Genomic DNA, 14,481 nt, shown 5'->3' with positions numbered 1-14,481 from the left:
TCAGAAACGTGGCGCTGTTCTGCTCGGCTGGATCGGTAGAAGCGCCGAGTGCTCAGGTTATCATTGTTTTTTCATGTTCAACTAAGCATTCGAGAGGACCTGTGGGTCCGTGAGGCGGGAAGGATTATTCCAGTCCTTATAGCCTTTAGTCGTAGATGGCCGGGCATGTCAGTTTTCCGCTGCGTCACTCTATCTGACATCTTATTTAATCAGAACCTAGAGCCTCCCCCATGTGGTGGAGGGTTGGAGGGCTTAATGCCCCTTAAAGCAGTTGAGTGGTTTGGCCTTCATTTTTAGGCCTCTGGATTTGTCCTTTTTGGCTTGATCCAACAGCTTGTACAGGATAGCTGTCTAGCATGCGGAAGGTTTGCAGTTTAAAACCAATTGCAGCTCATCACACCTTGCAGGTGCAACCGTAAGCTGTTTATAGTGTATCTAGATGCAGCTCTTACTCTTTGACGTGTACTGTCTGTCTGAGTTATAAGTGACCTTTGGGTCTTCTTCCATTGTCTCCGGGTGAGTTGGATCTCCTTTTAGGGATCTGTGTTTCCGGGTGATGGTTGTTCCCTGTGGGGACTTTGTTTAGCTCAGGGTTTTCCGGAGCTGGGTAGGCTTAGTGCCTTTTTCTTCCTTGTGTCCTCTGCCTGTGCGGAGGTGATAGGGAGACTAGTCCTGCTTGTAGGATTTTTTTGACCTCAAGGTATCCCTTGGTTGTCCTGAGGCTTTTTAGAAGTATCTTCATACGACTTCTAGCCTTGCTCCTTGGAGCGTTGGACTTTAGATAGGGGTGGTTCCTTCCTTTGGTCGGGGCTTTTGAGTTCTTCTCGCTATCCGGGTTCTCTGGATATGCATCCATATCCCTTGTATCTGGCTTTTTGGCCAGTTGGGGTGTTTAGTTCTAGGGTGAGGTTTACCTGAACTATTAGGTGCCCGAATCTGTTTTTCTCCCTGAGACTTCCGGTTGCTGAAGCTTCGCTTGGCCTTTTTCCTGACCCAGTTTTGGGTGGTTTTGGAATCTTGGATCTCAGGGCTGGTCGGGGGGTTTCACGGTTGTGGGAACTTGGGCTATGTCCTTACTCCATCTACCTGACCTGGTCATGGTTGGCCAGGTTTTCAGAGTATTTTTTACTCTTTGCCACAAGAGTAGCCCATGTCATCTAGTGATAACTGTGTGGCTTGTGCCTCAAGGGTTGTTGGTTCATACCCAGCTGCTGGCGCTGAATGTCCAATTTCTGGTGCGCCTTAGGGTTGCATTCCCCTGGTTAGATTGCCAGTGTTCCTGTGGATTCCCTGCTCTGCAGGTGAATCGGTTGGCTGTGCCTCTGCTTGGCATGCTACTTGTAGGGAGGTCCTTTTCTAGGACATCTGTGTTGGGAAATTATCTTCCCATTAGCTTGTGGTTTTGGGCCTTGAGGAGTTGTTGCCCTTCCGGCATCATCCCTTTTCTTTAGGCTATATTCTCCTCCCTATGGAGATGGAGTCCTTGCTTGGGGCTTCTCCTGGATGGGAGGCGGAAAGGTGGGATTGGTTCCCCCTGGGGTCTTGCTGTGTCTCCAAGTCAGACTTGTTGGGCTGTTTTCAGAGTCGGGTTGTACTTGTACTCTGTGGGGATGACTGTGCTATCTTTACGCTCCTTCCTGTACCTGTTTCGGGATTTCTTTTGTTCCCCTGTCTTGGATCCCTGAGGCTGGGTTGGTCCAGCTGGGTGTGGGTCTGCAGGTCAGGATGGCCGAGCAGTCTAAGGCGCTGCGTTCGGGTCGCAGTCTCTTCTGGATGTGTGGGCTCGTTGAATCTATGCTGTTAGCTCAGTCTGCTAAGGTATAGATTTTCCTTTCAACTTGCTCCATTGATTTCAGAAGAGGGTTTACTCTTCCTTCGGGTTTTGAGGGTATACTCTCCTCGGGGGGCCTCGTTTGAGGTTTTGTGTTCCCCTTTTTAGGGACCTGTGTGTAGGTCTGGCAACTTAGGTTGCCTGGAGCGTGCCCTCTGTCCGGGGGCTGCTTTTGCCGTCGGTTTCTTGCTTGACTGCTTCTTCTTCCTCGCAAGTACCCTCTGTGTCGTCCTGTTATAGACTCTGTGTTCTCAAACTTGGGGTTTTTCACCTGGGTGTATTACACACTTTTTCATGGTCGGATGCCTTGGTATTCTATGGTCAGACACTTGGAGGACTTTGACTCTTCAGTTGCATCCATGCTTGCAGGATGTTGGAGAGACGTCTGTTCTGTCTCTGTGCCCGGTCTTATCCCGGGTTTCGCTTGGTGTAGGCGTGGCCTCCTTTCCCTGTTTGGGTCCCTTTGGGGTTCTCTGAGCTGTGCTCAATTTTGGAAGTGTTCTTTTTTTGTATTAGGGGACCTTTCGGTTTTCTCGGTTCTCCTTTGCCTTGTTCCCTTGGGGGTTTCGGCTAGTGTCCCCTTAATTTGTGGGGGGGGGGTGAGTGGTGGGGGACCTTCTGTTTGGCGACGGTGTCTCCTGGAGGACTGTTGGCTCAGTCTAGTCCGTTTGCGGTCTCTAGTTTGGCTTCTGGACTAACTACGTTTCAGTGTCATTGGGGCTTTTCCTCTTAAAATGTTCTCGGCTTCGGACGAAGCGGGGTTTTTTTTTTTTTTATTGGGTAGAGGTTCAGGCCTGGTGCCCTCAGTATGGGCCACCTATTGTACCCTCCCGTCTTGGCATTCAGTGTCCTCTATAGCTTGGGTATTGTTTTCCCAAAAGTAATGAATGCAGCTGTGGACTCTCTCCATTTAAGAAGAAAAACATAAATTATGTTTACCTGATCATTTCCGTTTCTTCTGATGGAAAGAGTCCACAGCTCCCCACCCGTAATTTTATGTGGGGCGTCCTTATATTCTTCTGGCACCTTTCACCCTGATATTTCTTTTACTGTTCCTTGTTGCTCGGCAGAATGACTGGGTGATGAGGGGATTTGGACGAGTATTTAAGCCTTTGGCTGGGGTGTCTTCGTCTCCTCCTGGTGGCCAGGTTCTTATTTCCCAAAAGTAATGAATGCAGCTGTGGACTCTTTCCTTCAGAAGAAAAGGAAATTATCAGGTAAGCATAATTTATGTTTTTCTCCCAACTCAAGGGAAATCATAGCTCGTACTGCGTTGGTCTTATTATTCAATAATAATCAAATGATACATAATAGCGGTCATTACAAAACTATACATAGGGACATTATAGTGCTAACTGTAATGCACATGAATGCATTTTAGTTTTATTATGAGCATTTTTTACAATAGTTTTAAAAAATATATCTTTAAATTAAATGTTTTTCATGCATATCTGTGTGATTAGTGTGCTCTCATTTGCTGATTACACTTGATTAAAGTGCTAGTGGTGATGGTGGTGAACCTAGATTGTAAGTTCCCACGGGAACAGGGCCCTCAATTCCCCCTGTATTTGTCTGTAAAATTTTGTGTCTTATCGTATTGTTTCTCCACTGTACTGTTATCCTTGTACCCATGGGCAGCGCTGCAGAATCTGTCGGCGCTTTATAAATAAAGAATAATAATATCAGGACGGATTAAATATCCACAATTAATAAGCAGAATTTTCTGAAAAATCTTTTAAGATGTCTTATGATGATGACTCCTCTTTATAAGTGCCCTTTACTTAACAAGTGTATTGTCCTTAGACAGTTGATTTTGCTTTTTCTGTCTTGTGGTTTTGCTTTGGTATAAACCCAGTAGTACAAAATATGCTTTTGACAGAATGAGAGAAAATGAACTTTATTCTAAACCATTTCCTCCTGACAACATATGAATACACACCCAAGGGCACTTTGGTTAGTTTTCTGCTCCATTAGAAGGTATTTATGGTTATCCCTTTTTTACCCAAAAAATGATATCCAAATAATTTGTGACAAATGTGCAAAAGGAAGAGAAGGGAAATTTATGAGAATGAGTAGGAGCCTGGAAACTTTAGTTGGTGGGGAACAGAGAACTGGTGCTTTAGCTATGAAGAAAATGACCCAAGATTAAACCTTCTTTAAATATTAACATAATCATCTTATGTCTCTTCTAAATAAAATGTTTATTTGTGGCTTGTTAAACATATACATGTACATTTTCCATTTCTAAAACTATATTTACAACTTTTTTAGGGAGGCTTACAAGAGATTGCTCTCTCACTTGGGTGAACCGGGACTTGCTGAGTTGCAGGCACTGGATTATGAAAGAAGCTAATATGAAACCTGTGTTGCTGTTGTCCTTGTTCACGTTACAACCAGAAGTACATGTACAAATGAAGTGTTCATACTTGTAACATCTATAATGTTTGATAAACTAGATATTTATTTTTCTTAAGGCTGTATTTTATAATAATGATGAATTTTGGCATTGAATAAAAAAAAATATTCCTTAATGATGTTTGATTTTACTTCCTTTCTAAATAAAAAATGGTTTTGCATTTTCTGTAGAGTAAATTGTGAATTAATATTTTCCATAGAAATACAACTATTTCCTTTTGGCATTATGTGGCTTTCATTCAAACAATCTGACTTCTATCAAAAAGTAACAGCATTTTAAAAATAGTACTTTAAAAATATCAACTGAGAATGTTTTTCATTGTGAGAGTCCACGATCCATTACTCCTGTGAATTACTCTTCCCTACCACTAGGAGGAAGCAAAGATTCCCAAACTCAAAGAACTCTTTAAAACCCCTTCCACTTCACCAGTACCTCAGTCTTGTATTTGCCTCCGCTGAAGGTGGCCGTAGAATAAAGATTTGATTCTTCATAGAGAGGGGTTCTCAAGATAGAGAGTACAAGTTGCTTGTTGGAGGGATGTATTTGGAGTATTGGAAGTGACCTATATTTCACCGGTAGTCACAAGCCTTGCCATGGGGTTACAGGGACTTGTCTTTTGCCTCTGCCTGTTGGTTCGCCAAAATACTCCTATTCCTGTTCCTCTGTTGATATGTTTTTGCACTGGTTTTCTTACTGGTTTACTTCAGTAGCAGAGTGCCTTTGGGTAAGTACTATGTTTTATTTATTTGGCCGTTTTATGTTATCACTATATATGTTGTTCTATATGTACATACCCTTGGGACAGTTATGTGTATATTGTTATTTGATATTTTCTCCTTTAAAATAGTTTATTTTTTCACCGCATAACTTTTTTACCATGCTTTTTTTTCCTTTTTTTTATGCGCATATTTTGACGAACGCTAGTTTTTCCTGCACTACATTTTTGTTGCACGTTTATGCATGCCAGCCTTCGGGCCTAGGCATGCGTAAATAGGCGTGATAGTGTGCCTACTTTTTGGTGCCCTTTTCTATTATATATGATAATTGTTTGTCTGAAACAAAGTCGGGGGGGGGAATACTCATGTCCTAAAGCAGAAAACCCAAGTAACTGCAAAAGGCAGTGCCTAGTACTGACAAAGCATTAGAGTGAAAATAGAAAGAAAGAAGTACTTTATGTCACACTTGTAATATACATAGTTGAGGTTTATACCAAACAATAGGGGGGGAGGACTTAAAATAAAATTTCACTTTTGGGGGCGTGTCCAAGAAGCGACTGTGAACGGTCGCACTTTCTTAGTGCTCCTGCCGATTGCCTTATAACCCGCCGGTGTAGGGTAACTTTTACAGCGACTAACTTCATAAAAAGACTGGCACTACTGATACAGTGGACTGTGGGATGAAAACTGGTTGGTTCCCTGTACTTTTGACGCCGGAACACAAGAACGGACAGTTAAAACCTGGAGCGGCGGCTCAGAACAGGCAGCGCTTCCCCCCTTGGTTTTCCGAGGGTAATTGTCAGGACTGGAGGTATTAACATACCAATCTCTCACTCTATTTCAACTTTACTGAACATAGAAATAACAAAAAGGATTTTCTGGAGAAAAAAAAAAAGCAGGAGACGACAAAGAACTTTCATACTGCGTAGCAAATATGGCAGCCATGATGGAAACTATTTCTGAGAACCGCATCAACGCTATTATGATGAGGCTGGAACATCGCTTTCTAGACTTAATACATAGAGCTCCTTGGGACTTCCTGACACAATCGCACTTGGCATATTTCAAGGACAGAGCACAAGCCGGTGAAGAGAAGGTTGTGAGGGCTGGAGCCGCGGCCAAGGGCGCTCCCGCGGTTTCCTCTCTACAAAACAAAAGGGATGTCTTAGTCAGTACAGCACCGACCTTACCGGCGATACCCCAAAAGAAACAGCCCCGGCTAACCAATAAGCTACAAAAGAGGGATAAACTACAGAATGCAATAGCAGCAGTGGCGGCGATGCAGAATGCGCTATGGCTACTACCCGAATCAAGAAGCCCAACACTCTTAACCAAGTTGTCCCGCGGCATGAGATTGAAGCACTCTTTAAGCCGGGAAACGGAGGAAAATCCAGGTTTGACATATACACTGCTTACACTCTATCTTTAGCGGATGGGGCTCTTTCTTGGCAGATGGACATGCCTCGCAATCCCGGTAGAAAAAACTTTAACGAACAGTCCATATTACAGTTTTATTGGGACAAATTAATGCCAGCCTGAAAAATCAGTGGTATTGTAAAAACAGCTTTACAATGTTAGTTTAAATATGTATTAATCTTGTTTACCTACGTTAATGTTTAAGTGTTTATATTAGTTGTTATTCTAGTCAGCTGACCACATGTATTTCTCTGAGGTCTGTTATCAGTGAGATCTTATGAAATGCTCTGTACTGGCGACACATTGAAGGCATTGCGGAAGTATTAACACCCTTTTATATCTCTAAATGTTTCCTATGGGGTTTAGGGGGGACCCCGGGGGGGACATATATATACAACTCAGACTATGGGAATAAAGGATAGATTAAGATAGTAACATCAGCGCCCCTCTTGTGGCCTACGGCCGGGACCACAGTTGGGTATACAGAACAATTTTTCAAACTGTGTTATATCTAAAAAGAAATCTTTATGAGCAGTATCAGAGTTATTATAACACTACAAATAACTGAAAGTGTATGTAGATATTTACATGTGTCTAACAAGGTGTAATAGGTCAGCTGGGATTTTGGTTCTGAGTAGATGTGCTACTTTTAAGTTTGTTATGTAGCTCTCCAGTTTGTCCACATGAATAGTTAATTTTTTATTTTTTTTTATTGAGTGTGAATCGATCGATAGTAAAGCATCCAGTCCTGACCGGTGCACCTATATAAATGTGGGATAGACATGAATAGTTTCATAATGTTTTTAAATATGGTGCATGGCGGTAAAACGTAGATTCTCCTACCTATCACATGTTTGTTAACTCCCCCAAACATCATATTAGCCTGGAAACAGATCCATGAGAGGTCTATATTTCACTCATAGGGGGCCAGTAAAAGAGCATTGTTAATTGTAGTCAACTCTGTAATAAAACACCTTGAGGGTCTGCATTTAATATTTAAGATATGTCACCATTTCTCTTACTATCTCTCAAAATCACATGTAAAAATAGATGTTTTGGTTTCACATTGCTATTACATGAATAGATACCTGACCTAACCTATTATGTAAGTAATGCAACTCTTATATCATGTATACCTGTTTTATGACTTGTATGTTTTTTTAGACTCTAATAAAGCTCTTTTGAAAATTAAAAAAAAAATATATATATATAATTAACAAATAAAAAAAAAAAAAATTTCACTTTTAATATTAATTAAAAACTAAGACACACATTAAAATCATTTAAAAGACATACAAATACATATGCCTGCCCTCTTTTGAGTGAGTCACAATACTTGGTTCAATTATATTGGTATCACACTTTAATTTATAAGTCGTGTATAGTATATGCAAAAAGTCCCTATCTCACTATTAGCAGCAATGGCTTACACTGACTTGCACAGCACCTGAGAAAATATCAAGTTAGTATGGACAAAGCAATAGTCACTTGGGATTTCACTTTTTAGTCAATCTGGTGTATGTCATGTATACACAAAGCATCCGTTGCTGTACTTGCAGGGATCCCTATGTCGCTATTTGTCAACAGGGCTTAAACCTAACTCTGACAGCACCCAAGTCAGTGTAGAGACAGGGTTAATCCCATAGCACATCGGCTAATTTAGCAACAAATTAAAGAGTGTTAATCTATTTGCATAAGCACCAACATATGAGCAAGCAGAGGGCAGTGCGAACGCCTGATGTGCGTTTCGCCACTGCTTTTTGAAAGGAAAAAGCCGCCCCGATTCTCTCCCCTAAATTAGAGCTCTTGGCCAATCAGAATTCACTAGCAAAAACATCATGTGGTTTTTTTCAGCCAACCACTGATCATTAAGGTGTAAACAAAACACACGCTGTCTTTGAGAGTATGGGAGTGTGTCTTGTAGTCCTATTTACATGATTTTAATGTGTGTCTTAGTTTTTAATTAACAATATTAAAAGTTAAATTTTATTTTAAGTCCTCCCCCCCTTCTCACCCCTTTTCCCCCCTCCTAATGTTTGGTATAATCCTCAACTATATATATTACAAGTGTGCCATAAAGTACTTCTTTTTTATTTTCACTCTATTATATATTATGTAAGTTTGATGTGTGCCTCACTTTACAAGTGTGAAAGTTTTTTTTATAAGGGGTTAGTGTTTCCTTTTCTTCAAGAGCTCTTTTGAAGGGGACATTATGATTAAACTTATTGATTTCTGCCCGTAACTTTATTATTTTCTGCATTTATGGAGCCTTGTAATTATGTCCCTAAATCTGTCTTTGAAGCTGGGTCCTTTGAACATTTTTCTACCAGTGTTAAATGTTTATATTGTTATGCTAAGGTATTTCCTTCAGCAATCTTATGCAAAAAATGTATTAATGTTTTAATGCATTCTGACCACTTCTACTACTCTTCTTGCTTCAATGGGTATTATTGCTCCTTCTGTTTTGTTCCTTACAGGAGTTATCTACTACTATTTCTCCTGGAATTAAGAATTTTGTTCGAACAACAGTGCTGGTGGCCATGCCTCTTTCTTTGCCTTGTTCATGGAGGTAGATAAAAAGAGGTGCTCTGCTGAAGTTTCTGATTTAATGCTCTCAATGGATTGTTTCCAGCAAGAGAGAGCAGGGGAGTTGTTGAAAGCCATTTAATGCTTTTAGTAGAGTTTTGGTATGTGCTAGCTGCTGCATGTCGCAGGGAAGATCTTCCAGTATAACCATGCCATCCTCCCTTTCAGGCAAACAGTGTTAGTTCATTTGTGTTACAGGACTCCAGAAGGACAGAAGATAGGTAAATCCTGACTTTTATTACACTATCCTCTCTCTAATGGCTTTTTGCCTAATAGAGACAGGATATACATGACCAGATTGCCAAAAAAACTAGAAAGGGGTTTCTTATAGACCCCAGGGACAGTAAGGGGTTAAATTGAACACCTTTATTTATGCATAAAATAAAATTTCTTGGCCATATATGATGGCCTCATAATTGAGGTCGTTTCAGAGGGGACACAGAGCAACATGCTCAGAAGCGGCACCGTGTCCTCCGACTCGACTTGCCATTCGGACCTGGTGGACGCCGCTGCCATGTGATATTGGGGCGGTTTCTAGTAGGGGCTATGTCTGCCCTCATGATCCCCCAGAAATCACAACACTTTTTCAGGCTCCTATAGAAGAAGCATTAATACCTATTGGACCCAGGGACTGAAACTGGGCTAAACAAGCAGGGCCGCCACTAGCAATTTTGGGGCCCTTGAATTAACCACTGATCAGGGCCCCCCCTTTGACTTGTGCAATTTTTGACCAAGTGACTAAAACGTATATGCACTTTATTCTTAAGTGTAGTCAAACTTGGAAATGTTGTAAAGGTAGTAACACACAAACACAGAAACATACAGACACACTCATACATTGAAACACACACTCACACATATAGACACTCTAGCAGACATGCAAATAAACAAAAAAACACACTCAGACACCCAAACAGACACTCAGCACTTGATTACATTGACCTTACAAGTAATGAGGTAGACTACAGTTTTGTCAAAAAAAGGAGATTTACAAAACAAAATATGGAGTTCTGATTATCTTTTTGTCAGGGAAGATGCCAACTAAATAATGACAACAGCAGGCAGTGGCTGAAAGGAAGGGCCCTGAACGGCCTAAACAATAATTTAAAGATTAAATGGTATATTGGTGTCTTCCGGAAAGGTCTCATTAGTTTCAAAGTCTGTAGAAAGATGTGAATAATCAGTAGTAAGGTCAAAATATCCTAAAAAAGGAACAGACAATGGCCACACACACTCAAACTTGCACATACACCCAAGGAAACACTGACAGAGACAGCCTGAGAAAACACACAAAGACATACACACACAGAGAGACAACCCCATAAAACACACAAAGACATACATACACACACACCCTCACTGAGACATCCACAGAAAACACACAAAGACATACACACAGAGAGAGACAACCCCATAAAACACACAAAGACATACATACACACACCCTCACTGAGACACCTACAGAAAACACACAGACATACGCACACACCGACATCCACAGAAAACACAGACATACATACACACATCCACCCTCACTAAAACATCCACAGAAAACACACAAAGACACACACCCACCCTCACAGAGGCATCCAGAGAAAATACAAAACGTCATAGGCACACACCCTCACAGACATCCACAGAAAATGCACAAAGGCATACAACCCACCCTTACAGAGAGACCCACAGAAAAAAAATACATACACACTCATAGAGACACAAAGACATAAACTACAGACACCCACAGAAACACTCACAGGAGGTAACATTTCTGCACATTGCATCCCCTAAATCAAGTGTGTGTGACATGCATGATAATAAAATTGCCTGAGGCAGAGGAACGGCGATAATTCAGATCTGTCTCAACAGATTGTATGAGACAGCCGGTCGAGAGAATCGCTCTCTTGGTGGCTCTGTCCAGATCATCTGTCCCGAGGGACATGCTTCTTAAGACCGTCCTGGGAGATTGTGACTACGGACGCAAGCCTATCCGGATGGGGAGCTGTTTGGGGTGCACAGGGATTGTGAACTCAAGAGGAGTCCTTCCTCCCTCCCAATCAATATTTTGGAAATACGGGCAATCTTCAAGGCCTTGAAGGCTTGGCCACTCCTGGGTTCATCCCAGGTTATCAGATTCCAATCAGACAATATAACCTTGGTGGCTTACATCAACCATCAGGGGGGAACGAGGAGTTCCTTGACGATGAAGAAAGTATCTCAGATTCTGGAGTGGGCAGAGGCCCACAGCTGTTCGCTGTCAGCGATCCACATTCCGGGTGTGGACAACTGGGAGACGGATTTTCTCAGCAGGCAATCCTTCCATCCTGGGGAATGGTCTCTCCATCCCGAGGTGTTTGCAGAAATATGCATCAAGTAGGGGCCGCCGGAGATAGATCTCATGGTGTCCTGTCTCAATACCAAGCTACCCAGGTAGGGGTTGAGGTATCTAATATATGCACTAGCAGTGTCCTGGAGGTTCAAACTCATGTATCTTTTTCCTCCATTACCGCTTCTTCCTCGAGTGGTGACCCGCATCAAGCAGGAGCGGGTATCAATAATCCTGATTGCTCCATCGTGGCCGTGAAGGACGTGGTTCCCGGATCTAGTGGGGATGTCCTCATCTCCTCCGTGGAAGTTACCTTGTTCCAGAGACCTGCTGATACAAGGTCCATTTGTTCATCAAAATCTAGATTCTCTGAGGCTGACTGCGTTGAGATTGAACGCTTAGTTTTAGCCAAGAGAGGTTTCTCTGAGAGTGTCATTGATACTCTTATTCAAGCTTGTAAACCAGTTACTCTGCATATCTACCACAAGGTGTGGAGGACCTACTTATTCCTGGCACATAGTTAAGGTTGCCAGGATCTTATCTTTTCTCCAGGATGAGCTGGAGAAGGGCCTTTCTGCTAGTTCCCTGAGGGGACAGATTTCGGTCGTGTCGGTTTTATTGCACAAGATACTGGCTTAGCTTCCAGATGTGCAGTCCTTTGTTAAGGCTCTGATTAGGATCAGACCTGTGTTTAGATCTGGGGCCCCTCCTTGGAGCCTAAATCTTGTTCTTCGGGTTTTGCAACAGGTTCCGTTTGAGCCTCTGCATTCCGTTGACATTAAATTGTTATCTTGGAAGGTTCTCTTTTTATTTAATTGGCTATTGCCTCTGCGCACAGAATTTCTGAGATCTCTGCTTTGCAATGTGAGCCCCCTTATCTGATTGTTCATGCAGATAAGGCTGTTTTACGTACTAAATTAGGTTTTCTTCCTAAGGTTGTGTCAGATCGCTACATCAATCAGAAGATTGTGGTTCCTTCCTTGTGTCCTAATCCTTTATCAATTTGGTTGTGGTTCGCTCCTTGAAGTTCTATCTTCAGGCTACTAAGGAGTTTAGACAATCTTCCTCTTTGTTTGTTGTCTATTCGGGGAAGCGTAAAGGGCAGAAGGCTACTTCGACTTCCCTATCTTTTTGGTTAAGGAGTGTCATCCACTTAGCTTACGGGACAGCGGGACATTGTCCTCCTGAGAGGATAACAGCTCATTCCACTAAAGCAGTGGCTTCCTCTTGGGCCTTTAAGAACGAGGCCTCTATGGATCAGATTTGTAAGGCGGCTACGTGGTCCTCCTTACATACTTTTTCAAAATTTTACAAGTTTGATGTTTTTGCTTCGGCTGAAGCAGCTTTCGAGAGAAAAGTTTTGCAGGCTGTGGTGCCCTCAGAATAGAGTCCGCCTCTTCGTTTTTGTTCCCTCCCCTTATTCATTCAGTTTCCTCTGGAGCTTGGGTATAGTTTTCCCAACAGTAAGGAATGAAGCCGTGGACTCTCCCTATCTTAGGAAGGAAAACATAACTTATGCTTACCAGATAAATTCCTTTCCTTCCGGATAGGGAGAGTCCACAGCCCCCGTCTGTTTTTTCTTGTCTATGGGCGGTCCCTATTATTTATTTTATTCTTCTGGCACCATTTATACCCTAATGTTTCTCCTACTTTTCCTTGTTCCCTCGGCAAAATGACTGGGGTAATGAGGAAGTGGGAGGGATATTTAAGCCTTTGGCTGGGGTGTCTTTGCCTCCTCCTGGTGGCCAGGTGTTGTATTTCTCAACAGTAAGGAATGAAGCCGTGGACTCTCCCTATCTGGAAGGAATTTATCTGGTAAGCATAAATTATGTTTTTACAATATCACCTACAGAGTATTGCTGTGAAAAAAATGTAGAAGACAAATCTAAATACTGTAGATTATGGTGGTTCTTTATGTAGCCAAATGCCATCATTTATTTTTTAAATCTAATTTGTGCTTACATTCTTAATACTCTTTGTTAGTTTTTTATTTTTTTTTAAAGTTTACACTTTTTTTATAGACCTAATATTTAAAAAAAACAAAAACATTTTTGGGTATGATATCATTGTGCATGGGAATGAATATTACTTAGTATGTCAATAAATAAAAAAGCTGACATATTTAATAGCTTTTATTCATAAGCATTTGGTGAACTATTCAGTAGCTTATTAGCAACTGTGATATGCTGATAATACAGTGATCTGTCATTTTAGATATGAATTTCAATACAAAACTTAGTTCAGTGGCTCATAATAGAATAAGTGGTCTTTATTTAAAATTCCCTTTGTGACCACATACAGCAATTTGCATACATTTGAAAACATTTATGGTATTATATTGCCCTTATAATGCTTTCTGTTTTTGTTCTCAAAATATTAATAGGACTTTACAGAAGTAGAAATAAGAGTAATTTAAAATGGAACTTACTGCTGAAAAGAAGGTGATTATACTGAAATATGTTAGTTTCTCTCACTATAATACTTTAGAAATGTATTTACAAATAATTCACACTAGGCTCACAAAAACCTATCATTTTGCATATTCAGCATTCTTTTTCTTTAATTGATCATTCCAACATAAAAATGATATAGCACTGATAACATATGCAGTACTAACTATAATTTTCAGGCACGAAGAATCCCTGTCCTGAAAAACCATACAATCTAATTTTTGATACATGAGGAGCAACTATATGAAGTGACTTCTCCAGCATTACAGGATAAGTTCTGGGCATTTAAAAGTCTCTTGTATTTTTCTTCACACAAATGATAACATCTTTCACATTTCACATTGTGCCTATCCTATGATGAGGAACTTGCAGAGTTTGAAGATTGGGGCAGGTAAAATATGGAGCTGGAAGAAAGCTTGCTGCTATTCCGTTGGAAGCAAAAGGTAATGTAGGCCCATAAAACACCTCTTCTTTGCCTTCTCTGCTCACATCCAGCACCTACAAGATTCAGAAACGAGAAGGTGATTCCACAGCAGCTTACATAAACGAGCAGTAAAATATGTTAGAGAAGCTAAGGACATCTGAGTTATATTACATTTTTTACTAAATTAGGCTGAATTATGTTGAATAATATTTTTACAACAGTTTTCTGATAGCAATAAAGATTTTTGTTTTCTTGTGATAGCTTTCAATACTGTTTGGTATATGCAGGGGGCGTATTATGGCCTAAACCAACAAGGCCG

General features: G+C 41.2%; 2 protein-coding genes across 2 annotated transcripts in view; one reads left to right on the top strand and one right to left on the bottom strand.

The window, feature by feature from the left end:
- MMS22L (MMS22 like, DNA repair protein) overlaps positions 1–4,412 on the top strand; it is an 881,591-nt gene extending 877,179 nt beyond the window's left edge. Inside the window, exon 29 of the mRNA XM_053712068.1 lies at positions 4,103–4,412. Coding sequence (XP_053568043.1) covers positions 4,103–4,184 — 82 coding nt within the window. The 3' untranslated portion in view covers positions 4,185–4,412. The remainder of the gene's footprint in view (positions 1–4,102) is intronic.
- A 9,418-nt stretch (positions 4,413–13,830) lies between these two features.
- Positions 13,831–14,481, bottom strand: part of KLHL32 (kelch like family member 32) — a 408,910-nt gene continuing 408,259 nt past the window's right edge. The window contains exon 11 of the mRNA XM_053712067.1: positions 13,831–14,236. Within this exon, the coding sequence (XP_053568042.1) occupies positions 14,075–14,236 (162 nt within the window). The 3' untranslated portion in view covers positions 13,831–14,074. The remainder of the gene's footprint in view (positions 14,237–14,481) is intronic.

This window comes from Bombina bombina, chromosome 4 (genome assembly GCF_027579735.1).
Source record: "Bombina bombina isolate aBomBom1 chromosome 4, aBomBom1.pri, whole genome shotgun sequence".
Taxonomy (NCBI): Eukaryota; Metazoa; Chordata; class Amphibia; order Anura; family Bombinatoridae; genus Bombina; species Bombina bombina.
Note: the sequence above shows the minus strand (reverse complement) of the source record. Positions and strands in the feature narration are given on the sequence as shown.